The following is a 27,605-nucleotide window of genomic DNA, read 5'->3' on the forward strand; positions in this document are numbered from 1 at the left end:
AGGCAACTTTTTCACTCTCCTCTTTCAGTTTCATTAAGAGGCTCTATAGCTCTTTTTTGCTTTCTGCCTCGTATCTGCATATCTGAGGTTGTTGATACTTCTCCTGGCAATATTGATTCCAGCTTGTGCTTCATCCAGTCCAGCGTTTCTCATGATGTACTCTGGATACAAGTTAAATAAGCAGTGTGACAATATACAGCCTTGATGTACTCCTTTCCTGATTTGGAACCAGTATGTTGTTCCATGTCCAGTTCTAACTGTTCCTTCTTGACTTGCATACGGATTTCTCAGGAGGCAGGTCAGGTGGTCTGGTATTCCCATCTCTCTAAGAATTTTCCACAGTTTGTTGTGATCCACACAGTCAAAGGCTTTGGCGTAGTCAATAAAGCAGAAGTAGATGTTTTTCTGGTCTTGTCTTGCTCTTTTGATGATCCAGTGAATGTTGGCAATTTGACCTCTGGTTCCTCTGCCTTTTCTAAATCCAGCTTGAACATCTGGAAGTTGATGGTTCATGTACTGTTGAAGCCTTGCTTGTAGAATTTTGAGCATTACTTTGCTAATGTGTGAGATGAGTGCAATTGTGGGGTAGTTGGAGCATTCTTTGGCATTGCCTTTCTTTGGGATTGGAATGAAAACTGACCTTTTCCAGCCCTTTGGCCGCTGCCGAGTTTTTCAAATTTGCTGGCATATTGAGTGCAGCACTTTAACACCATCATCTTTTAGGACTTAGAATTCTAGGCTGATTATTAGAGAAATACAAATCAAAACTAGGATGAGGTACTACCTCACACCGATCAGAATGGCCATCATTAAAAAGTCTACAAATAACAAATGCTGGAAAGCCTGTGTGAAAAGGGAACCCTCCTACACTGTTGGTGGGAAGTAAATTGATGCAACTGCTATGGAAAATAGTATGGAGTTTCCGTAAACAAAAAATAAAGAGTTGTCATATGATCCAGGAATCCTACTCTTGGACATATATCTAGAGACAACTCTTACTCAAAAATGTACATGCACCCCTCTATGTTCATGTCAGCACTATTCATAATAGCCATAAACATGGAAAACATGGAAGCAACTTAAATGTCCATTGACAGATAAATGGATAAGGAAGATATAGTACATGTATGCAATGGACTATTACATAGCCATAAAAAAGAATGAAATAACGTCATTTGCAGCAACATAGTTGGTCCTAGAGATTATCATACTTAAGTGAAGTACATCAGAAAGAGAAAGACAGATGCCCTATAATATCATTTATGTGTGAAATCTAAAATATACACAAGTGAACTTATTTCTGAGACTCACAGATGTAGAAAACAAACATGGTTACCAAAGGGTGAAGGGAGTGGGGTAGGGATAAATTAGGAGTTTGGGATTAGTAGATACAAATTCAGAGAAGGCAATGGCAACTCACTCCAGTACTCTTGCCTGGAAAATCCCATGGACCCTGGTAGGCTGCAGTCCATGTGGTCACCAAGAGTTGGACATGACTGAGCGACTTCACTTTCACTTTTCACTTTCATGCATTGGAGAAGGAAATGGCAACCCACTCCAGTATTCTTGCCTGGAGAATCCCAGGGACGGGGGAGCCTGGTGGGCTGCCGTCTATGGGGTAGCACAGAGTTGGACACGACTGAAGAGACTTAGCAGCAGCAGCAGCAGATACAAACTGTTAAATATAAAAAAGATAAACAACAAAGCCCTACTATGTAGCACAGGGAACTATATTCAATATCCTGTAACAAACCAAAATGGAAAGTAACATTAGAAAGAGTATGTGTGTATGTATATATATATATACACACACACAACTGAATCACTGTGCTGTATACCAGAAACTGACACAACACTGTAAATCAACTGTGCTTCAGTTAAAAAAAAAAATGCTGATCATCATCTGGCAATGCAGGGTTGCCACAAATCTTTAATTTGTTAAAAAATTTTAAAAATGCAGTATCTGCAAAGTGCAATAAAATGAAGTACAATAAAATGAGGTATGCCTTTCATTACAAATGAGGGCTAAATGAACAAATTTGTAGTCATTAATAATTTGAACAGTAGTTGGTCCAACCAATTCATGTTTCTGTCTAGCTCTACATACCCTTCCCCCACTCTGCTCCTCTGGCAAATATTTTTATCTTACTCCGGTTGTTATGACTGCTTCAGTGCTGTACATGAATGGTTCCTAAGACTTAGTATAAACTCAAGATTAGTTTTATAGCTTGGTCATGCCTTGGCAGAAAAGATTTAACTAAAGCACTTTCTAATTTCTAACTAAAGCACTTTCTAAAACTAATTCCAGACTTCTGTGAAATCTCTTCTTCTAGGCCAGGATTCTAATTATGTGATTTTTCACAATGTAGCCCTTGTAAGGGCTGTTGCACTTAAGCAGTCTGTTCCCCTCCTGCTGCCCTGAGGTGGCCTTTTTCTCTTCTGCTTTTCTAAGTACATGTTAAGGTTGGATTTCATTTTTTAATGTTAGTTGTTGAAAGATACCTGGTTGTATTATTTTTACTCTTTCTACAAATAATAAAATCTTTTTCTCTTTTTGAAAAATACAGTGGATTGTCCTGTTTGTGGGGTTAAAATTCCAGAAAATCACATTAATAAGCACTTAGACAGCTGTTTATCACGTGAGGAGAAGAAAGAAAGCCTCAGAAGGTAAGAAAGTGAAGCATAATCATTGAGCCACTTTAGTCACTTTAGCTTGCGCTTTTAAAAATATTAGCTGACTGTCCATTCTCTCTCCTTGTTCTTTCCAAAATCCCACCTTGCCAAATATAATTAACTTTACTATATGCTAATAAAATTTGACTTAATAAGAAATTCGATTTAGAATTCAGTTCTTTTTAGGCTTATTTTCTTCTTTTAGAATTTTAGAACTACCATAAAGCCCTTGGCCCGAGAAAGCAAGGCTAGACTCTGAATATAGAACACATCAAATCTTTTTTTGGTTCTTAGGAATCTTAGAAGTTTAAATTAAAAATTAAAAAATTAATTTAAATTAATTAATTAAAAAAATTAAATTAAAAATTAAAAAATTCTGAATAATTACTATATACACATGATATACTGTATGCACATAACATTAAATAGTACAGAAGGGTTTTTTTTTTTTTAGAAAATACAGAATCATTTATTCATTCAACAAATAATTATTAAGCACATAATCATGTACCAGGCTCTGTTAAGCATTGGTGAATGAAAATCAGATATTCTTCTCTTAATACCCACTTTTTCCTGGAAGCATGCAACCAGTAGGCTTGCATTTTGAAGGCAATGATTTTCCTTGGTGATTGCATATGTATAAATTTGCAGTTGTATAGTTTGTCTGTGGGGCAGATTCAAAAGGGAATGTGTGAAATATAGTTTGTGTGTGTGGGTGTTTGTATGTGTGTGTGTGCATGTCTATGTGTATGTCCCCTGCCAACTACCCGGGTGAGATAATTTAAGTTGTCAACCCAGTATTTTTACCGAAGCTCATGCTACTTTGCCTCCCTTATATATCAAAGTCATGATAGGTTATTAAACTTGATCATTATTGTTACACATGTAAGTTAATCAAATTTTAATCAAAGTTACCTTGCAAGGTGTTATAGAATCCATGGTAATGAAGATAATAAGGAAGCTGAAGCCACAAATTAGATGAGTCTGATGCTGAAGGAAGACGTGAGATGAGACAGCAGTTTGGGGAAGGAATAAGGAGCAAGATCAGGGAGGATTTTATTTTTTAGAATGGAAATTATATAAGCCTTTAGCGTCCGTTTTTGTACTACCTCCAGGGAGAGGGCAGATGATACAAGGAGCAAGAAGGCAAAAGTCCAGTAATGAAGTGTCTTTGACATGCAGAAAGAGCCTTTCTTCTGAATCAGGATGGAAAGAGGAGGGAACAGGTGATAATTCAGAGATCTGGGGAGGAGAGGGAGGAAATGGAAGAAATTAATGGGATGTGGGAATGAGCAGAATGATTGGTTCTCATGTCTGGTTTGTTTGGAAAAACTTGGAAGAGTATTTGCCAGAAACCATGCTGATAAGGCAGGACTATTTTCTTTGGTTTTGTGTGTGTGTGTGATTAAAGGTAAAATGGTGTCACTTAGATTTTATGAGTAAATCGGCAGTGAATGTGGGTTCCGAGGGACAAACTCTTGCTGTTACAATTTACAAAAGCTAACATATAAAGCACAGCAATGTTTTATTGATTTACAGTGAGGGGCACCAATTGACAGTTCTTACTGTAGTGTTTTTAAGCATGATAGTTAACCTTTTTCCTCTGAGTAGAACCTTTTTTTCAAGTGAAAATGCACAGTGAACCATAACATAGAACAGATAAAATTGGCCCTGTCCATTAAAGTGGAGATGGAGGATTGTGCTGTCCCCATCCCCCATCTCTCCCTGCGTCCCTGTCTGATAGCCACTGTGGTCCTTAGCTCCTTGCGACAGATGTCTGTGAGGTCTTAAATGCACAGTACTCACCCCTAATGGGTAAGTTTGTTGATGAGAACAGATTTTTAGGCTGCCTAGTTGAGATTTTGGATAAAGAAACTGGATCATTACAAGGATTCCTTCCCATAAGCAGTGAGAATCTCGGAGAAGGCAATGGCACCCCACTCCAGTACTCTTGCCTGGAAAATCCCATGGATGGAGGAGCCTTGTAGGCTGCAGTCCATGGGGTCACTAAGAGTCGGACACGACTGAGCGACTTCACTTTCACTTTTCACATTCATGCATTGGAGAAGGAAATGGCAACCCACTCCAGTGTTCTTGCCTGGAGAATCCCAGGGGCAGGAGAGCCTGGTAGGGTGCCGTCTGTGGGGTCACACAGAGTAGGACACAACTGAAGTGACTTAGCAGTAGCAGTGAGAATCTAATGGTCTAATGAAGAATCTTTCATTCTAATTCAATTTAATTTATCTTTTAATTTCTAATTTCTTTAGAAATTTTTTTTCCCTAAAGAATGAGTTGGGAATATAGAAGCTGGGCATTTTCTCTTTGAAGAGTAAGGAATCAGCACTGATAATTTTGCTTGGACTGCTCTTTTTCTAGATGCATCCATCATATTTCTTTTCACACACTTAGCTCGTCAGTTTATCCAAAGATATACTCATCCATGTATAATTAAGTTCAAGTTCCAGCTGTGGTTCTGAAGAGCTCTGTGCAATTACTATAATCCTGCCAGTTACTCTAGCACAATTTAGGAGCGCCATTTTCTGTCTCTCTCTCTTAAAGGAAGGTTCACTGTACAAGTTAGTGTGTTGAAGTCTTTGAGAATTCCTACATCAAACATAATTGTTGGATTTTGTTTAATCTAGTAATTCCTAAATTTATTTAACTCTAAAACCTTTTTGTTCTCATAACTCATTTTGCAAAGTTTGCATTTGTGAAGATACACTTAGGGAGACATTGAACCACCTTTCTCTTTAGTGACATCCTGATCTTGGACTCTGGTCACATAAAAGAATATATAATATTTAAAATAAATTTCTCTACAATATCCCAACAGGCCATTTCTTAACGTGGATGACAGCCCTTACCATCCTTTGTAGATTCATATCAGAAGTGATCAAAGAATACTTTTCTTTTTGCTGTCCTCAGATTTTGAGGACCCTTAAATGCATTGCTGTTTCTCCAAATTGTAGAAGAAAGATCAGCGTCATTTTCATGTTTTAGGAAACATTTATCAGACTTCATGTTAAAAAAATTTTTTTTAACTTTTTGGTTTATATTGGAGGATAGTTGATGAACAGTGTTGTGATAGTTTCTGGTGTATGGCAACGTGATTCAGTTGTACATATCCATGTATCTGTTCTTTTTCAAATTCTTTTCCCATTTAGGTTGTTACATAACAATTGAGCAGAGTCCCCTGTGCTACACAGTAGGTCCTTGTTGGTTGTCCATTTTAAATATAGCAGTGTGTACATCATATTTTAAAATTCTTGACAGAAATTGTTTATTTCTGCTGGTGCTTTTCAATGTAAATGCCAGTGAACAAATAGTTTTCCATTAGAATTTCACAGTCATAAGCTTAATCATGTATCCTTAATAAAATACATGTTTTAGGTACAGACTTAATGAATTGTCCTTTACAATATTCTTGTATAAACTCCTTCAAAATGTTTCTTAGGACTTGCTACCTTGTGTGATTTTTTATTCAGCTATAATATGGTAAAGAATATACCTGCAGTGCAGGAGACCTGGGTTCGATCTCTGGGTTGGGAACATCTCCTGGAGAAGGGCATGGCACCCAACTCCAGTATTTTTGCCTGCCAGAGGAGCCTGGTGGGCTATAGTCTACGGGGTCCCAAAGAGTTGGACATGACTGTGCGACTTACACTATCACTATAATCAGTGAGTGCAGTAGGCAGCCTGTCGTTATAAGAAGAACACTCTTCAGAAAAATGTAATCTCTTGAGGGTTTTCAGGGTTTTCTGCAATTAAACAGTTATTTCTGACTTTTAGTCTTTATTGATGGAGCATAAAAGAACTAATCTTGCCAGGAAATGGTGGTATTGGTTAATGGAGAAGTGTTTGGTTGTCTTCAGTCTGTATTCAGCTGTTTTCTCTCGTATGGTCATGGACCATTTGTATTCGATTTCCATGTGGAACCTTGTTAATAGAGATTTTAGATCCCCACTTAAGAGCTGAGCTGAGTTAGAATTGGTAGTTTCTGTGGCAAAGTGATTGAAAATTGCATTTTTAATAAACTCTCCAGATGGTTCTGAGGTGCTTTAAAGTTTGAGCAGCATGGCCTTGTGCCCACTAGGTATATGCAAGTCCTTTGTAAAATCTTGTGGTTTTTTTTGCATAAGCATATTATTTTCAAGTTTCTTTTAATTGTTATCTGAAATTTTGATATTTCATTTAAAAATGATTGCAGTTGTAGTGTCTACATTGAATACATATTTATTAAGCACCTAATTGCCGTAGCATTGAGCCAGGTGACATACTCAGCTAGGTTATAATCAGATTAGATCAATTAAAATTCATCAAGGAGTTCCTGTCTATGAGATTTTCTCAAGTCATTAATATTATTAGGTAGCTTGACTTCTGCATATTCCATTGAAAGAAGTAATGTTTATTAATTGTTTTTTTGGAGGGTGTAGAAGAAAGTCATTTGATTGGGCTTTGTTATATTTATAATTGCAGCTTAGTGCTTATCATTATGTTCATCATGAACATACAATGAAGAGCCAGGTGGCAATTTAAAAAATATATATATTTACTGATTTTTTTATTTGGCTGTGCTGGATCTTAGTTGCAGCATGCAGAATCTAGTTCCCTGACCAGGAATCAAACCTGGGCCCCCTGCAGAGTCTTAACCACTGGACTGCCAGAGAAGTCCCCAGGTGGTGATTTTGCTAATACACTTATTCTTTTCTTTTTTTGTTTTTTAATTGAAGGAAAAATTGCTTTACAATGTTGTATTGGTTTCTGCCATATAACTCGAATCAGCCATAATTACACATTTATCCCCTCCCTTTTGAGCTTTCCTCCCATCCCCCCATCCCCACTCTGGGTTGTCACAGGGCATCAGGCTGGGCTCCCTGTATTACATTTGCTAATACACTTTTTATAATGCTTATGTATTGTTAATATAACTAATTGAAGTTGAAAAAAAGAACACTGCTGTGTTTCTTGTTATTGTTTTCAGTTGTCTTTTTTGAAGATGATCCCACAAGAATACTATGCACACATCAACTCTCTGAATTCTTTCTTTCTTCAGCATAATAAGTTTAGTAAACCTAAGTATCTCAACAGGTCTTCTTTTAGTTCATCTAGTGCTTTTGCAAAATGATTGATTGCTTTGAGCTTAAGAGGGCAGTTTTGCCTATGCATCAGATTTTTTTCTAAGAAAGCTGTGTATGATAATATTCTAAAATCTATAGCCTGACCCTTGATAGCATTTGTACTCTTAATAACCTGAGATAGCTAGCTTTTTATGGAGATTTTCCCTGGAAACCATGGGCAGATTTTAGGAAAAACATGTTTTAAAGAGGTGAAGAATTGAATGATTTCATATAAGTGTGATCCTACATTCTCATGGCATTTAGTCCATAGCCTTCTGCATGAGTCCCAGGTGTGCATCTTTAGGCCTGATCTCTGTCTGAGACCTGACTCTCCAAGTATTGGCTGCCACCTAGACCCTTCTGTCTGAGAGTCCCACCACCACCTCAGACGCGTCACTGTCATGTGAATACTGTCAACTTGATTCACAAATTTGGTCCTTCTTCTCTTTTCCATTTTTATACTAATGTTTCTACAATTCTCCCCGTCACCTCGGTATTGAGCAGAAGGTAAATTACTATTTTACATGAAAAGCATTTGATAATTCACAGTAACCCTCAGTGATCCCTTTTTTCCTCCTTTTCAGTTCTGTTCACAAAAGGAAGCCACTGCCTAAAACTGTATATAACTTGCTCTCAGATCGAGATTTAAAGAAAAAGCTAAAACAGCATGGATTATCTGTTCAAGGAAATAAACAGCAGCTCATTAAAAGGCACCAAGAATTTGTACACATGTACAATGCCCAGTGTGATGCTTTGCATCCTAAATCAGGTAAAGTAATAAAACAATGAATTTTATTTACCCTCTGGATAAAGCAGTTTTGTATGACTCAGGGGTTAAAACCACAGAGAAAATTTTAATACATTTTTGATAATAGCTAAAACATTCAAATATACTCCTTCAGAAGATATCTAGAGTGTCCTGTGATAAGTCAGCCTTTCTCTCAGCTCGTCTCTCTGTCCGCCTTCTTTTCTCAGAGGCAACCACTGCTACCAGCTTCTCATGTATATGAAGGTTGCTTGAGAGAGCATTGCCTATAAGATAATCCTAGTTTTGCAGCTTTATGACTGGGTGACTGTGGGCAAATTACTTATATCTGACCTCGGTTTTCTTCCCATTAAGTAGTTCATAGTGTTTTTGTCCAGACTAAATGATAAAATGCATGTAAAGTCCTAGCATTGTACCTTAGCAGGTAGTTAGCATAGAATAGATGTTACCATTAGATTATTAAGATTGTTATACCCAGAAATATATGTGATTATTATTATTTCATCAAAAGTTTGTTTTACAGACACACTACTTAATAGTTCTTTCAATTAACCTCACAAATTTTGGAGTTCTTTCAGTTATTAACATATGGATAGAATTGCCTGATTTAAAAAAAATTAAGGTATAATATATAAACAGAAAATTACACAAGTTATAAAGGTATTGTTCAGTGAATTATCACAAAGTTCAGGGAAGGTGCCTTTGTAGCAACTCCTCAGAGCCCTGCCAGAATCCTAGAAGGCCAGCCCACTCCTCCCAACAGTTGCTGCCTTTATCCTCACAGATGACCACCTTCCTGACATCTAAAACCATGTATTCATTTTGCCTATATTTTATCTTAAATATGGAATAATAAGTAGCTTACACATTCTTTCGAGTCTGGCTTAATTTTCTACGACATTATGTTTATAAGATTTGTCCATGTTTTTGTGTACAGTTGTGATTTTTAAAAAATTTTTGTTGCTATAGCGTATTCCATTATATGAATAGGACATATTACACAAATGTCCATGGTTGACGGACAACTGGGTTTTTCCATTCTTTGGCTCTTAAAGAATAATGCTGTTATGAGTAATCTTTCACAGGTCTCTTGGTGGTCATAGGCACACATTGTTAGGCATTATGTATACCTACGTGTGAAATTGTTTTTGCAAACGTTTAACTTTCCTGGGTACAGAAAGAAACCCAGGTGCCAATGTGTGCTCTCATCAGGAAGGTATGAGAATTCCAGTTTTTCCACATCATTATCATCATCAGTATTGTGAGTTTTCCTTTTTGGCCATTCTAGTGTGTCCATGGTAGTATCTCATTATGGTTTTAATTTTTGCTTCTCTAATGGCTTATAGTGGTCACCATATTTTTATATAATTATTGGCCATCTGGATATTCTCCTGGGTTAAATATCCATTTAAGTCTTATGCCCAATTTTTTTATGTTGTGGATCTATTGCTTCTTAATTTATTTCTGGGATTACATGAATTTTTCTGGATACAGATCTTCCTGGGTATATATTTGCTTAATCTCCTTTCATCTTTTCACTCTCTTAATGGCTTCATTTGCAAGGTAGAAATTTTAAATTTTGTATCCAATTTGTTGCATTTTCCATCAGATACTACTTTTTATGTCTTTGCCTACCACATGATCATTTTTTTTTCCCTAAAAGCATTATTCTTTTTGCATCTACCTTTCATCCTACAATTTATCTGAAATTGGTTTAAGCATATGTTGCATGATAAGAGGTGAGATTCTCTTGTGTTGTTTCCATATGATCAGCTAATTGAGGTAGCAGCATTTATTGAAAAAGCATCCTTTTCACTTTGAATTGTTAGTACCTCTTGTTTGAAAATCAGCTGTGTTATGTGTGGGTCTGAACATTGTTTTGTTCCGTTGGGTCGTTTATTTATCCTTGTGCCACTACTGCAGTGTCTTAATTATTTAATGAGTGATTTATAGTAGATCTTGCTGTCTGGTAATGTAGTTCCTCCAGCTTTGTTGTTTATTGAGATTGTCTATTAATAGGTGAATGGTTGTATGCAAATTGTGGTGGAACCATACAATGGAGCACTGCTTAGCAATAAAAATGAATCAACTACTGATAAATGCAACAATGTGGATAAATCTCAAAAGCATTGACATAAAAAGACTACATGCTGTATACTTTGAAAACATTTATCTGGCATTTTGGGAAAGACAAAACTTTGGGGGACGTAGAAGAGATCAGTATGTCCCAGGGTTTAAGGGTGAGGAGGAGGGAACTTACTGGGCAGAAGAACTTTTGAGGGTAAAGGAAATGTTCTAGATTTTGAAATGATGAATAAATGACTACTAATAGGCAATTGGACTTGTCTCCAGTTTTTGGCTCTTCTGGGTAAAGCTACTATGCACGTGGGCTTATAGATTTGTATGTAGCCATATGCTTTTATTTCTCTTGCGTTTTCCTTTTCATTCAGTTAAAATATTTTCTGGTTTTTGTTGTGATCTCTTCTTTGACTCATGGATTATTTGGAAGTGTTTTCAGTATTTCTCAGATACCTTTATTCATTTCAAATTTGATTCCATTGAAGCAGTTCTGTATGATTTGGGGCCCTTTACATTTATTGAGACTTGTTTTATAACGCAGCATTAGGTCTTCCTCGGTGAGTGTTCCTTAGGCACTTGAAAATTTTGCTTTATTTGTTCAATGATCTCTAATGTTAATAATGTAAAGTTGCTAAAGTATTATACTCAAGTCTTCTACATCATTACTGATGCTATGTTTAGTGATTCTGTCACTTACTAAGAACATTATTGAAATCTCAAAGGATATTTATAAGTTTTTAATTTTTCCTTTCAGTATATTCTGTTTTCTTTACATTTTTGAATGTCACCAATTAGGTGCATGCGCGTTTAGTATTGGTATGTGTTTTTGATGAATTAATCTATTATAATGAAATAGTTGTTTTAGTCTCTGGTAATATTCTGTGAGTAATAACCTTATTTCACTTTTTTCTTTAAAAATATTGTGTTTAAACTATGGTTTTTGGTAGGCAGGATATGGTTTGGATCTGCTTTTTAAATTTAATTTGACAAGATATGCCATTAAATTGTAGAGTTTAAAACTTTTTCATTACATTTAATCTGTTTGGTGGGATTTAAGTCTACAAACTTGCTCTTTTCTATCTGTCTTGTCCATTCTTTGTTTTTTTGCTTTATTTTCTTGCTTTCTTCTAGATTATTTTTAATTCTATATTTTATCTTCACTATTGGTTTATTAGCTGTATCTCTGTTCTTTTAGTGATTATTCTAGAGTTTACCATTTGCATCTTCAACTTATCAGAGTCCACATTCAAATAACATTATACTATGTGTTACGTAAGGACCTCACTCCCTCTGTCTTTGGTTTTAGGTGTCTGAGGTCCTCTACTCGTGTTCAGCAGGTGCTCTGTGCAAATTGTTCCACTTGTAGATGTATTCTTGATGTAGGGGAAGAATGGACCCCAGATCCTCCTGTTCCACCATCTTGACCTTGATCCATCCCGGTTTTATTGTCATTTGTCTTCTTTGTTATAAATCTCATTATACTTTACCATTTTTGCTTTAAACTGTCAATTTTCCTTTAAAAAGATTTTAAAAGTTGAGAAGGGAAGTCTTTATATGCCTATACTTTCACTGTTTGTGTTATTCTTCATTTTTTTGCTTTTAGAAACTAGGTTTCTATCTTTTTCTTTTGGCCTGAAGATCTTCATTTAATCTTTCTTGTAATGCACACGTTTTGTTGAGACAAGTTCCTTCAGCTTTTATTTGTCTGAAAGTCTTAATTTAGCATTAAAAAAAACCTTTATTTTGAAATAATTTTGAATTTATGGAAAATTTGAAACATTAACATAAAGAATACATAGATACCCTGCACACAGATTTACCTATTAGCATTTTGTTCCATTCGCTTTATGTATTAATATATATGTGTTTGTGTGTGTGCTTCTTTATTTACATATATTTTTCTATTAAACCGAGAATAGGGCATATAATCTTGTCTGCTAAATGCTTCATTGTGTATTTCCTAGAAAAAGAGATGTTCTCTTTTATTGCTGCAGTACAAGTATCAACTTTCATCTCTATTCTAGTTTCAGCAGTTGACCCAAAAATGGCCTTTATAGATTGTTTCCCCACTCCAGTACATGATCCAGTTTTGAATCACAATATTAAATTTAGTTGTAATGTCCTTTCAATCTCTTTCATTCTGGAACAGTTCCTAAGCCTTGCTTGGTCTTTTGTGACAGTGGCATTTTAAAAGAATACAGTCTTTGTTATTGTTGGGTTTTTTCCCAAATAGAATGTTTCTCATTTTGGCTTTGCCCTGTGTTTTGTTATAATTACATTCAGGTTGGCATTTGTGGCCAGAATACTATATAAGTGATGTTTTGTCCTCAGAACATCTCATCTGGAGGGATTTGACGTCTTTGTGCCCTTTATTTGTGATGGCAGTTTTGTCAGCGTCTTCATTGTGTAGTTTCCTCCTTACTTCTAGTAAGAAATCTGAACAAAGACACTTGCCTCTAAACAGACCATTATCTTTTATAACAGTTAAGAGTCCGTTCAGTTCAGTCACTCAGTCATGTCCGACTCTTTGCGACCCCTTGGACTACATGTAGCACTCCAGGCTTCCCTGTCCACCACCAACTCCTGGAGCTTGTCCATCGAGTTGGTGATGCCATCCAATCATCTCATCCTCTGTTGTCCCCTTCTCCTCTCGCCTTCAACATTTCCCAGCATCAGGGTCTTTTCCAATGAGTCGGTTCTTCTCATCAAGTGGCCAAAGTATTGGAGTTAAAAATAAGAAAAATATATTTCCTATTTATCTTCATTTTTACCATTTCTAGCACTTTGTTTCTTATAGAGATGAATTTCTGGTTTTATATTTCTTCTGCTTGAAGAACATCCTTTAACACTTAATGTGGAACTGGTCTGCTAATAATATATTCTCTCAGTTTTTGTTTGTCTCAGTTTTTATTTCTCTTTTTACTTCTAAAAAATATTTCCATTGACATAGAATTCTAGGTCCATGGGTTCTTAACCACTCCCAGTACTTTTTCATTCCATTTTCTTCTGGCTTGAATAGTTTTTTATGAGAAACGTGATGTAACTTGGCCTTTTTTTTGTATAGTAAATCCCTTTTTCTGACTGGCTGCAAGATTTTCTCTGTCTATATTGTTGTGTTTTCGTTTTGTTATTTTTTGTTGTTGTTATTTATTTTGCTTGATATGCTTTGAGCTTGTTGCATTTGTGTTTGATATCTTCATTATATTTAGCAGATTCTGGCCATTAGGTCTTCAAATATTTCTTCTCCCTTTTTTATTATGGGATTTCTATGACATGTTTATTAGACCATTTGATATTGTCCCTCAGCTTTTAGATACTCTACTCCTGTTTTTTTGTGTGTGTTTCCCTCTTCCCCTTTTTTCTGTTTCAGTTTGGGTAATACCATCAATCTCATTTTCAAGTCCACCAATTCTTTCCTTAGCTGGGTCAAGTATCTCTCTTAATTTTTTTTTTTTTTTCCTAACATTTCTATTTTATTCTTCTTGATGGTGTCATCTCTCTCCTGAAATGACCCATCTGTTAATGCATGTTGTTCATCTTTTCCACTAGATATTTTAGCAATTATCATAGTTATTTTAAATATCATGGCTGGTAGTTCTAAAATCTGGGTGATATCTGAGTTTGATTTTGTTATTGTTATTTGCTTGCTTGTTCATATATCTTGTAAATTTGGTTAAAAGCAGACAATATTTGAGATGCTAAATACTGAAGTAAATAGTGTGAATGACTGAAAAATGCACTTGTCTCCTCTTCTGCTAGGACTTTACTGTGTGTGTGGTTGACTGGTTTTACTGCGTGTGTGGTTGATTGGGTTTTTTTGTTGCTGTAGTTATCTGTAGTTGACCACCAGTTTCATATCCGCTGTGCTTAGGTTGGTGCCTGAGTTACCAGAACTTTCTTTTTAAAATGTTTCTGCCTCACTCACACTTAGGTTTTCCCTGTGTACCCATACCTGAAAAAGTCTCTTTCCATGCTCACTTCTCTCCCAGTGGCTGATTACAGCTACTTATCACATGGAGGTCCTGTTCATGGTAGGGGGCATGAGGTTGTTCACTGTTTTTCTAGCTTAGCCTCTGTCTTAGGCAGGCTCTTGATCCTGGGTCTTGGGTGGGGCTCTCAGTGACCCTGTGCCTCCCCGAGTGGCAAGGGTCCTCTAGTGATCAGGGCCCAGGGTTTCCTGACCTCTCTGCCAGAGTAGAGGATTTTGTTTCCTGTCTCCATTTACCTGTGCTCTGGGGTCTTCAGTTTTGCTGACCTTCCCTCAGTGGCTTAACGGTTTTGTTTCCTAAGGGTTAGAGGAATGGGGCTTCATGTCATTCCTGCAGTGGAGGCTGTTCTCCTTTCCCAGGCTTGGATGTGGAGGGATACTTTTTCTGACTCTCACCTTTCCTTCGGTAGTTCTTAAGAATACCCAGTAAAGTCTATAGAAAATAACCTTGAATTTGGTGTGAGCCCTGCATCTAAGCTTCCCAGGATTTTTATGCAGTTATGGTGGTTCACCCTTGGCCTTTTACAATCCATTAGAAAGGTTATCTGAAATGTTCTTACCCAGCAGTAGGATTATCCTTGTTTTAATTATGTCAGCCAGTACTCATAACCGTCTTCTCAAAGGTGCCGGAGTCCAGCTCCAGCAGCCAGGGATTCAACCTGAAGAGATGAATGGTGTCCGTGATGAGGCAGCCTCTCAGTTTTCTTGGACTGCCTATTTATTTCAAGTTTAAGATTCTCTTTTATACTTTTACAAAAGCATTAGGTCAGAGGTTTGGCATTTTCAGTTTCCCCTCACCCAAATTTATTATGTCCATAAATCACTGTTGCTCTTCAAACAGAGTTTCTGCTTCAGTGATTCTCAGAATCAGCCTTACCATCTATTATCTACTTCCTCTAATGTGTCCTATAGTTAACTTGTGATTACATTGTAACTCATGCTACATTCCTCAGTTTACTACTTATCTTCCTAAATCCTGTTTGCCCCTAACATCCTGAGCTCACTATCTCTTAAAAAGGCTTCTAACTATAGAGTCTCTAAAAATTCCTAACTTCTATAAGCTATAGTAAAATATGCTAACTTTACAACATTCCTTAAATCTTTAACTTCTAACTATTTTAATTATTTCTAAGCCCTAAATTCAGTAAACTCCTTTGCCATAAACATTTTTCTCACAAATAGGCTTCAGTAGCAATCCCTCCCGTGGCCTCAAGCTGCAGCCTATATGCTCATCCTGGAACACTCTTTTGTAAAAGTCCTTAAACAAATGTCAGTGATTAACTTTATGAATTATTCTCTGAGCATAGCTGCAGAAGGCTTTGTGCCTTCTCATGCTCCTCTCAAGAACAACAAGCACCTTAATATTCCTTTTCAGTCAACTCAGCCGAGGAGGGGAAAAAACAAGTCAGAATTACTAGGCCTAACTCCTTCATCCCGGGACCCTGCCTGCAGAATGAGGAGACAGGGCTGGGGCCATGCCTCCATTTTGTCAGTAATGCCTAACGCAGCTCCCGATGCGAAGGCATCTGACTTTCCTTAGATTTCAGGCTAGTTGGTTTCTCTGTGAACTTAGCTCTGATAGATTGAAGAAGAGTTACAGTTTTATAAGTTATTCAGGCTTTTCTTGTTACTAGGGTGTGAGTGACACTATATCCAGGTCTTTATATCATAAACAGAATCAGAAGTCCCCCTGAAAGATTTAAGCTCCTGAGTTGCATCTAGTCCTAATACAGTCTCCTTAATATCTTAGAAGAGAGTAATATGCCAGATGTTCTGTATCTTGAGTGATACTTGTGTGAGTGGATTGGGCAGAATGCAAGTGGTCCCTTTGGTTTTCTGTTATACCATGATTCAATAAATTTATGATAGCTGTTCAGCTCATAGAGACTGTTTACATTGTTTCTACTGGTTTTAATTATATTAGGGAGGCAAGGGGTACCTCTCAGTCCTTGAAAAATAAACTTTGAGATGATTGCATTCTTAAATGATCCTCTCAAGGACTATGGGTTTTGTAAGAAACTTTTTAATAGGGATTTTGTATAAATTTATATAGAATTTAAATTCTTATGGTGAAGAATATGATGATTTCCCCTGTTTACCAGTTATCCAGCCTAAATAGTGTCAACCATGCCTAATGGTGTGTTTGTTGTCCGTCATTTACACTCCTTTCTAGACATAGTATCCTTTTATGTATAAATTGTGTGTCAGGGCTTGTGGTTCTTTCCCCTACACCATATGTACCTTAGTCTTAATGTGTTGGCCTAGTAGGCAGAAAGATAGCATTGGTAAATTTCATGATATTTGCAGTCAAAGGTATTTACATATGAGATGGAGCATATTCCAGGTCTCTTTGATGTATGTGATTGGTAACTACACCTACTGACAGAAATTCTGGAGTCTGGGTCATTCCCCCCCCACCCCCCCACTATTTAGAGACCTTTGACTTTCTTTGAAAAATAGCTTCTTATAACATTTTGTACATTGACATTAGAGTGGATATCCCCGAAGAATAGAATTCACACTAACATTGATTTTCATATTTTATTGGAACTGCTGTTTATATCTGTTTACTCAAAGGAAAGAGCAAAATGACTTTGCTGTCTTTCTGGTTATTTTTTAAACTATAATTGCATGTGTAAAAGTTAAATGTTTTAACTCTGTGTTCTTTTTTTTTTTTTTCCTCTTTTATTTTGAAATAACTTTAGACTTACAGAAAAATATTTACAAAGACCAAACAGGGAGTTCACGTATACTCATCATCTAGCTTCAGTGTTAATAGTCATATAACTAGAGTACATTGAGCAATGTCATGTAATTAATATTGGCTGTATGTCCTTGTTTTAACAGCTGCTGAAATAGTTCAAGAAATTGAAAATATGGAGAAGACTCGGATGCGTTTTGAAGCTAGTAAACTCAATGAAAGTGTATGTTGATGATCTTTTTAAGTATCTTGGTAGAAATGAAGGAAAGAAACGTTGAATACCCTAGAAATTAAAGCAAACTGGTATTGAATCTGTTCAGTGGGAAATGTACTAAAATACTTATCCATTTAATGTATTATGATTTACTTGCAGCTCATTTTTAGTACAAAATTCTATTGTATTTAGCAGTCTTCTGGCACAAAATCAATCCAAAGTAGAGTTTATTAGTGAATTATAGTTTTTTGGGAAAGTCATGTGCCTGTACATCAGGTAACCTTGGTATTGACCCTGTCTCTGACAGTTGCATTTAAACTGTTTACCATTTAACCTGTGTGACCCTTAGGATCTTCATCTGTAAGACTCATGGGTTGAACTGCATGATCTCTGAGGTCCCCTTTTAGCGCTGGCATTCTGCAATTCTATGATTGTACTGGTTGAGAAGTTAAGTAATTGTAAGAGTTGATGAGGATTGAGCATCTGTTGAGCTTGTTGAGGGAATCAGAGACCTAAATTCCTTCACTATTGCCTTTCTCTAGCTTGATGGTCCAAAACTTGAGGAAAGGGTATCAAAGAAGAAAATAGTCATTGTGTCCTTTACACTGGAGGAAGTGTTTTGGGCTCTCCCATGTAGACATTTTCTAGGCCATCGGTAGCGTGTTTGTAAGGAAAGCAACAACTTTAGGCAAGTAAGTTTATAATCAGATAGGAAAAAAATGAGATTTTTGTTTATTTCATTATTACCCGTGTGCTAACTATAAGTTGGAGACTATAATGAATTGTGTCAGTACGTTTTTGATCTTTGAAGTTTAATATTTTAAAAAATGAACTAGAAATTTAACATATGAAGTTTTGTATTGCATGTTCTCTACATATTACCTTTGTGGTAGACTTGAGAGTTAGATTGGGAAAAGATAGGAGACAAACAGGGAGATCTGCCTTATTAATGACCTACTAAATGTCTCTTCAGTCTTGTGTAACCTGTTGTACTAATAAATGTGAAAAATTAAATATTGAACATAGGAAATTTAATTGACTTTTGTGTTAATGCTTTATATATTCTAGTAGAATCAGTGTTGCATTTTCTACTGATGTAAGTAAAACATATATTAATTGCAGTATTAAAAGAAATAAATAGGAGTTAATCTTCTTGGTCTATATAAAACAGGGATGAGAGATTATTTTCCTCAATTTTAAACATCCACATTAGAGATTTTTAAGTTTATTGTACTAATTTCTTTTTTGTCATTTAAAAAAATTTTTAATTAAGAATATTTCATTTTTTTAGGTAATGGTTTTTACAAAGAACCAAACAGAAAAGGAAATAGATGAAATTCACAGTAAATATCGTAAGTTATACTACACTTTCTTTATTTGCAAAAGACTTGGCTTGCGGTTTTTCATCTTAAGTAATTTTTTAAAAATATGTTTTGTATATTAATGTTCAGTGCAAACCCCCTCCTGTTAATTTTACTTAAGAGACTGAATTTTGGTTGAATGTTTACTCAGACAGTGACTTTTTTTTTTGCAAGCGTGTACCTGCTCTTTTCTTTTTTTGATGAGTTACAAGTTTTGTTTTGTTTTTTTAATTTATATTTTTATTGAAGGATAATTGCTTTACAGAATTTTGTTGTTTTCTGTCAAACCTCAACATGAATCAGCCATAGGTATATGTATATATATATATCCCCTCCCTTTGGAACCTCCCTCCTGTCTCCCTCCCCATCCCACCCCTCTAGGTTGGTACCAAGCCCCTTTGTGAGTTTCATGAGCCATACAGCAGATTCCCGTTGGCTATTTTACATATGGTAATGTAAGTTTCCATGTTACTGTTTCCATACGTCTCACCCTCTCCTCCCCTCTCCCCTTGTCCATAAGTCTATTCTCTATGTCTGTTTCTCCACTGCTGCCCTGTAAATAAATTCTTCAGAGTCATTTTTCTAGATTCTGTATATGTGTGTTAGAATGTGATATTTATTTTTCTCTTTCTGACTCAGTTCACTCTGTATTATAGGTTCTAGGTTCATTCACCTCATCAGAACTGACTCAAATGTGTTCCTTTTTATGGCTGAGTAATATTCCATTGTGTATATGTACCACAACTTCTTTATCCATTCATCTGTCGATGGACATCTAGGTTGCTTCCATGTTCTAGCTATTGTAAATAGTGCTGCAATGAACAATGGGGTACATGTGTCTTTTTCAACCCTGGTTTCCTCAGGATATATGCCTAGGAGTGGGATTGCTGGGTCATATGGTGGTTTTATTCCTAGTTTTTAAAGGAATCTCCATACCATCTTCCATAGTGGCTATATCAATTTACATTCCCACCAACAGTGCAAGAGCATTCCCTTTTCTCCACACCCTCTGCAGCATTTATTGCTTGCAGACTTTTTGATGATGGCCATTCTGACCAGTGTGAGGTGATATCTCATTGTGATTTTGATTTGCATTGCTCTAATAATGAGCAGTGTTGAGCATCTTTTCATGTGTTTATTAGCCATCTATATGTCTTCTTTGGAGAGATGTCTGTTTAGGTTTTTTTCTCACTTTTTGATTGGGTTGTTTGTTTTCCTGGTATTCAGTTGTATGAGCTGCTTGTATATTTTGGAAATTAATCCTTTGTCAGTTGTTTCATTTGCCATTATTTTCTCCCATTCTGAGGTTTACCTTTTCACCTTGCTTATAGTTTCCTTTGCTGTGCAAAAGCATTTAAGTTTAATCAGGTCTCACTTGTTTACTTTTGTTTTATTTCCATTAATCTAGGAGGTGGGTCATAGAGGATCTTGCTTTGATTTATGTCATCGAGTGTTCTACCTATGTTTTCCTCTAAGAGTTTTATAGTTTCTGGTCTTACATTTAGGTCTTTAATCCATTTTGAGTTTATCTTTGTGTATGGTGTTAGAAAGTATTCTAATTTCATTCTTTTACATGTAGCTGTCCAGTTTTCCCAGCACCATTTATTGAAGAGACTGTCTTAGCCCCACTGTACATTCTTGCTTCCTTCATCAAAAATAGGGTACTCATAGATGCATGGGTTTATTTCTGGGTTTTCTATCTTGTTCCACTGGTCTCTATTTCTGTTTTTGTGCCTGTACCATACTGTCTTGATGACTGTAGCTTTGTAGTATAATCTGAAGTCAGGAAGGTTGATTCCTCCAGCTCCATTCTTCTTTCTCAAGACTGCTTTGGCTATTCTGGGTCTTTTGTGTTTCCATATGAATTGTGAATTTTTTTGTTCTAGTTCTGTGAAAAATGCCATTGGTAATTTGATAGGGATATCACATTTAATCTGTAGATGGGGTTTGGTAGTATAATCATTTTCACAATATTGATTCTTCCTACCCAGGAACATGGAATATCTCTCCATCTGTTTATGTCCTCTTTGATTTCTTTCATTAGTGTCTTATAATTTTCTGTACAGTTCTTTTGTCTCCTTAGGTGAGTTTATTCTTAGATATTTAATTATTTTTGTTGCAATGGTGAATGGGATTGATGCCTTAATTTCTCTTTCTGATTTTTCATTGTTCATAGAAATGCAAGTGATTTCTGTGTATTGATTTTGTATCCTGCAACTTTGCTAAATTCACTGATTAGCTCTAGTAATTTTCAGATACTATCTTTAGGGTTTTCTATGTCCTTTATCATGTCATCTGTAAAATGTAAGAGCTTTACTTCTTTTCCTATCTGGATTCCTTTTATTTCTTTTTCTTCTCTAATTGCTGTAGCTAGGACTTCCAGAACTATGTTGAGTAATAGTGGTGAAAGCGAACACCCTTGTCTTCTTCCTAGTCTTAGGGGGAATGCTTTCAGTTTCTCACCATTGAGAATAAATGTTTGCTGCAGGCTTATCATATATGGCCTTTACTGTGTTGCAGTAGGTTCCTTCTATGTTCATTTTTTGAAGAGTTTTAATCATAAATGGGCACTGAATTTTGTCAAATGTGCCTGCTCTTTAATTTGTGACTCACATTATACTTGGAGCTCATCACTAAGCATTTTGCAAATATTAATTAGTTGCTGTCAAAGCATCTCTGTGAGAAGAAAATGGGATTCAAATGGAAATATTCCTGACTTACCATCCTGTCCTCAGGCCACTCAGTGACAATGTTTCTGTAAAGAATTTCAGTACTCTGTAGCCTGCAAATTTGTGCCAAAAATAGTTTTTATTTTATTCATTATTACCAGCTTCCCAACTTTGTCACTTCATTTTCCTTAATGATGTTTGTATGCGTCTTTCCCAGTGCAAGCACATTACTGTTTTGTCAGTTAGGTAGCTGTTTATTCTTTGGTTGTTTGGGTGGTTTCCAATTTAAATTTACATTTAAAGTGCCCAGCCAATGGTGGAGAGTTAATATTTGCTGATTGAGTATCCCATAAATGGTATGTCTTAGTTGTGCTAAGATAACTGTTTTCTTTTTTCACTTTTTAAGCTTTGAAGGGGCAGGTCCAGCTGTGACCTGTGGGGAGGAAGGAGGAAGTGCACAGGTACCAGATGTGAGCACATCACTGTTTTGTCAGTCAGGTAGCTGTGCCTGTGTCAGTTCAGTCGCTCAGTCATGTCCGACTCTTTGTGACCCCATGAATGGCAGCACGCCAGGCCTCCCTGTTCATCACCAACTCCCGGAGTTCATTCAAATTCATGTCCATTGAGTTGGTGATGCCATCCAGCCATCTCATCCTCTGTCGTCCCCTTCTCCTCCTGCCCCCAATCCCTCCCAGCATCAGGGTCTTTTCCATTGAGTCAACTCTTCACATGAGGTGGCCAGAGTATTGGAGTTTCAGCTTTAGCATCATTCCTTCCAAAGAACACCCAGGACTGATCTCCTCTAGGATGGACTGGTTGGATCTCCTTGCAGTCCAAGGGACTCTCAAGAGTCTTCTCCAACACCACATTTCAAAAGCATCAATTCTTTGGCGCTCAGCTTTCTTCATAGTCCAACTCTCACATCCATACATGACCACTGGAAAAACCATAGCCTTGACTAGATGGACCTTTGTTGGCAAAGTAATGTCTCTGCTTTTCAATATGCTATCTAGGTTGGTCATAACTTTCCTTCCAAGGAGTAAGCGTCTTTTAATTTCATGGCTGCAGTCACCATCTGCAGTAATTTCGGAGCCCCCAAAAATAAAGTCTGACGCTGTTTCCACTGTTTCCCCATCTATTTGCCATGAAGTGATGGGACCAGATGCCATGATCTTCGTTTTCTGAATGTTGAGCTTTAAGCCAACTTTTGCACTCTCCACTTTCACTTTCATCAAGAGGCTTTTGAGTTCCTCTTCACTTTCTGCCGTAAGGGTGGTGTCAGCTGCATGTCTGAGGTTATTGATATTTCTCCCGGCAATCTTGATTCCAGCTTGTGCTTCTTCCAGTCCAGCATTTCTCATGGTGTACTCTGCATATAAGTTAAATAAGCAGGGTGACAATATACAGCCTTGACATACTCCTTTTCCTATTTGGAACCAGTCTGTTGTTCCATGTCCAGTTCTAACTGTTGCTTCCTGATCTGCATATAGGTTTCTCAAGAGGCAGGTCAGGTGGTCTGGTATTCCCATCGCTTTGAGAATTTCCCACAGTTTATACTTTAATGATAATTAAAAAACAAAAAAAAAAAAAAAACCTTTGGGGGCACTTCCTAAAGCTCAAGTGCTTATTATCATTATAGTTTTAGTCACAGTTTCATTTAGTATCAGGATCTAAATATGCCATTGATAGCTCTTCTTTTTTTAAAACATTTTTGTTAATGTTTTAATATACTTTTTTTAGATCACATTTCTATAAGGCTTATATAAAAAAATCTGCCTCCTCCACCACCAACCTGTCTCCATTTCCATTTCCTTGAACTAACAACTGTCAAGCCTTTGGGCTTTGTTATAATAATTACCTTCATTTTTATAAAAGATTATTCTTTCTACTATTTCTTGGAGAATTTTTCAGTTTTCCATGTTAACAACTGATTAAAGTCCTAATTTGAAAAATGAAAACTTAGCTCCATTTTAAATCATGATTCTTCGCCTTCCTCTCAATCTCTGAATATTGTCCTAATTTTTTAATAAGCTTGGTATACAGTTTGAACCAGCTAGCATACATATGGTGGTTATGAAGGGTAGCAGAATATGCCACTTCCCAAGAATATGTCACCGTGGCATATTTCTTTGAGGAGAAGGCATTTGAGAAGCAACAGAAAGAAAAGCTCTCTGTCTCCCCTCCATTTGGCTCAGATGGTGAAAAATCCACCTGCAGTGCAGGAGACCTGAGTTCAATCCCAGGGTTGGGAAGATCGCCTAGAGGAGAGCATGGCAACCCACGCCAGTATTCTTGCCTGGAGAATCCCCATGGATGGAGGAGCCTGGGGGGACTTAGAATCCATGGGGTTGCACAGAGTCGGACACAACTAAAGTGACTAAGCACAGCACAGCTCAAAGGCGTCTGTCCCTCCTCCCCTCTCTATCCCTAACCTAGAAGTAGGTTAGTTTCCTGTTGCTGGAGAAGGCTTGGACTTAAATCAGCATAACAGATTTCACTCTTGGTTACTGTGTTTTTCCTGGCCATCTCCCCATAACTGGCCTCCCCCACACCTTTCTTTTTTTTTTTTTTATTAATCTAGCTGAAGATGATATTTAAGCCAGTGTTGTAAATCACCTCTGAGTGGCTTAAGAGTTTTTCTCTGGGTGTCTTCTGTAAACACATGAGGTATATATGTTAATAAGCATCTGTTTTGTTTTTCTTATATAAATCTGTCTTTTGTTATAACACCCCAGCTAAGAACTGAGAGCATTAAAGGGAAAATTATTTTTTCCGTCCTTATACTTGTAATTCCTTTCAGGAAAACGTTCTGTTTTTCCTATAATTAATCATTTCATGTGCTTAGTTTTCTATTTATATGGTATTAATTTATCTCTAAACTTTCCATCAGAAATGTGAGTCACTTTACAGTGAACCTCATAGATAGTTCATCAACTCACTTTTCTCTCAGGAGCCTCTTGCCTGAAGCAGCCCCAGCTCTTTTGCAGTCCACTGTGGCTGCTCTCTCTGGGCCTCCTTCATGGCTGCTCTGGGGGGCTCCCTGTCACCAGTCTTCTGGGTATCCTAGCCTCCCTCCTATGGCAGCTGACTTATTTTCAGGATCCAAATCCACCTCTTCTTTTTTCTTGTTTTAGTGGGATACATTTTCCAGGAGACTCTCTGGGAAAGCGGGTATTGCATCTGTACATAATCGGAAATATTACTTTTACTCTTGATTTATTGTTTGGCTTAGATAAATTGCCCACATAACTATTAGTAAAAAGCAGGACTGGAAATTAAACCCACACTCACCAGATGCTCAGCTTGAAGCCCTTTGCCTGTGCCATGCTTTGTATCTGAGTTGGGAACTTCTTTTTGAGGGACTAAGCTTTAGTTTCAGGTTATAGTGCTTTTAAAAAGCTTAATTTTATGACTGAGTAACTTTGGTGGTTTTGTGATGCTGTATCTTATTTTCTTTACCACTCTTTGGGATAGATTTGTATTCATGACTTCCTCTTTTAGAAGAGGAGAGAAATAGTGAAATCATTTTGAGCCTTAGTTCCAGATTTGTAGAAAGTATATTTGATGTGGGGTTGAATGAAATGAGTTTATTAAATTACCTATGGATTTCAGTTTGCAAATGCTTTTGATAAGTCTTCTTAGTTAAGACTGAATTGCTAAGAGGTGGAATCTTAGCCTGACAGAGAATTACTCTAATTGCCTAACTGCCATGACAGACATATTTTGGGAATCTTCATGGTCTTTACCTTGGTAATAGATAGTTTTATACTTTGCCAAGAAAAGAAAAACTAACTTCTAATGAACACTCTGGGATTATCTCCTGAAACTTTTTCTGAGAGTACCAGCTTAATCTTAAGTAGGCAAGACATGTTAGCTTTATTTCTTCCTTTATTTTTTTATTAGGTTGTTCATTAATTCACTAAATGTTTATTGAGCATCTGCCATGTGTCAGCTGCTGTTCTATATACTGAGTATAGAGCAGCGACAAGAACCACTTGTCATAGAGATAATAGCATATTGTCATATTTGATATTTGTCATATTCTAATAGCAGACATTAAAAACAATAAATCAGCAAATACCACAATTTTAGATGGCAGATGCTATAAAGAAAATAACACAGTAATTTGATAGGAATTATGAAGACATGAGTTTGGGTGAACTCCGAGAGTTGGTGATGGATAGGGAGGCCTGGCATGCTGCAATTCATGGGGTCGCAAAGAGTTGGACACGACTGAGTGACTGAACTGAACTGATGAGGCCATTAGATAATATCATCAGGAAAAGGCTTTCTTTAAAGAGTTGATGTTTGATGTGTATATGTGTGCACGCTTAGTCATGTCTGACTCTGCAACCTCGTGGAGTATTGCCCACTGAGCTCGTCTGTCCACAGAGTTTCCAGGCAAGAATACTGGAGTGGATTGCCTTTTCCTACTCTAGGAGATCTTCCCAACCCAGGGATCCAACCCACGTCTCCTTTAGTGGCAAGCTATAAAAAAATAAAATGGAGTAATTTGATAGAAATTATAGAGACATTAGATAATGTCATCAGGAAAAGGCTTTTCTTAAGGAGTTGACCTTTGAAATGAGGTAACAATTAAAATTAAAAGGTGAATTGTTACCTTAAAATAAAAGTAATGGTTCACAGAGCTGGAGGAATAGTAGTCCAGGCAGAGAGGACATCAAAGACAGAGGCCCTGAAGCAGACACGGTGTAGGTGAGTATGAATGGAGTGAAGGGGAGGGGATGAGTGGTGTGTAGGGAGGTGGGCCAGACCCATAAGACCTTTTAGGAGTATACTTTGGGTTTTATTCTTACTGCAGTGGGAAGTCATTGGAGAGTTTAGAAAGACAAGTAATATGATTTTATCTACATTTAAAAAGATGATGGCTGCTGAATAGAGAATAAATTGTAAGGTGGCAAGAAATAGTAAGAAAACCAATCTGATGGCTCTTCACTCAAGTACTATTTATTGGTTACCAGTTATTGTATCCCAGACAATATTCTAGATACTAGGAATATAACATTCAAAAAGCAGATAATGTCTCAGCTCAAGCGGAGCTTACATTATATTGGGAATAGTCAGACAGTAAACAAGTGAGTAAGATGTGTCAGATTCATGTTATGTGCTATGAAGTGACTTCAGGTAGGGGTAGAAAGTGATGAAGCTGCTGGTCCAGGAAGATTCCTTTAAGTAGGTGAGAGACCTGTAGGAAGTGAGGCTGTTTTAGTAAATTAGGCCAGAGATGTGGCATTTCTAGAGTGGTCATAGAACTAAAATCAACAATTCAAGGTAAACTTTTGAAGTAGAGCCAGTAGTACTTGCTGATGAATTGAACATACCCCTATGACTAAAAGAGGAATCAGGAATGACCCCTATGTTTTTGGTTCAAGCAGCTGGAGAAATGATGATGCCATTTACTGAGATGGAGACCAGGGCAAGGATTGTGGATAGGGAAAGGGATCAGAATTCCTATTTTGCTATGTTACATTTGGCTTTCTAGTGGATATTCAAGTGGAAAAGAGAATTAGGTATGAATGGATGAATCTACCTAACTAAACAGATGAGTGATTTAAAATTGTATACTTAAATTACCTGGGAGGAGAGTGCTGTGGGGAACAAAGCCTAAAACTAAGCCCTGGGACATTGCAAAGTTTAGAGCAACAGTTCTCTCAGTTCTCTAAGCCTTTGTGCACTCTTAAAATTTGTCTAGCACACCAAAGAACTTTTGTTTGTGTGGGTTATAGTTGTCAGTGTGTATCATATTACAGATTAGAGTTTAGGGGAGTTCTGCTTCTGGCCAGGACAGAATAATTGGTATATACCCCTCTCCACCCTCCCCAAAAAACAACCACTGGTAAATGGGCAAAACACATGAAATAGTTTTCAAGATGTTAGAAACAACGATAACAAAGGACAGGAATCTCTGAGAGATGAAAAAGTGAGACGAGCGCTGTAACAGTTCCTAGGCTGAAAGCAGGGGTTCCCAGGCAGAGCCTGGTGGGCTCTTGAGTTAAGGAGAAAGAAAGACCAGGGA

The 27,605-nt window shown here is 36.9% G+C and overlaps 1 protein-coding gene across 5 annotated transcripts in view; it reads left to right on the forward strand.

Moving 5' to 3' along the window:
- RAD18 (RAD18 E3 ubiquitin protein ligase) overlaps positions 1 to 27,605 on the forward strand; it is a 114,446-nt gene that overhangs the window by 23,320 nt on the left and 63,521 nt on the right. For 4 of the 5 annotated variants that reach the window (XM_070359453.1, XM_070359454.1, XM_005907084.2 and 1 more), the window contains exons 6-9: positions 2,568 to 2,667; positions 8,375 to 8,559; positions 17,471 to 17,547; positions 18,830 to 18,890. In XM_070359453.1, the coding sequence (XP_070215554.1) occupies positions 2,568 to 2,667; positions 8,375 to 8,559; positions 17,471 to 17,547; positions 18,830 to 18,890 (423 nt within the window). The remainder of the gene's footprint in view (positions 1 to 2,567; positions 2,668 to 8,374; positions 8,560 to 17,470; positions 17,548 to 18,829; positions 18,891 to 27,605) is intronic. The other variant, XM_070359456.1, reaches the window with a different exon arrangement.

This window comes from Bos mutus, chromosome 22 (genome assembly GCF_027580195.1).
Source record: "Bos mutus isolate GX-2022 chromosome 22, NWIPB_WYAK_1.1, whole genome shotgun sequence".
NCBI classification, from domain to species: Eukaryota; Metazoa; Chordata; class Mammalia; order Artiodactyla; family Bovidae; genus Bos; species Bos mutus.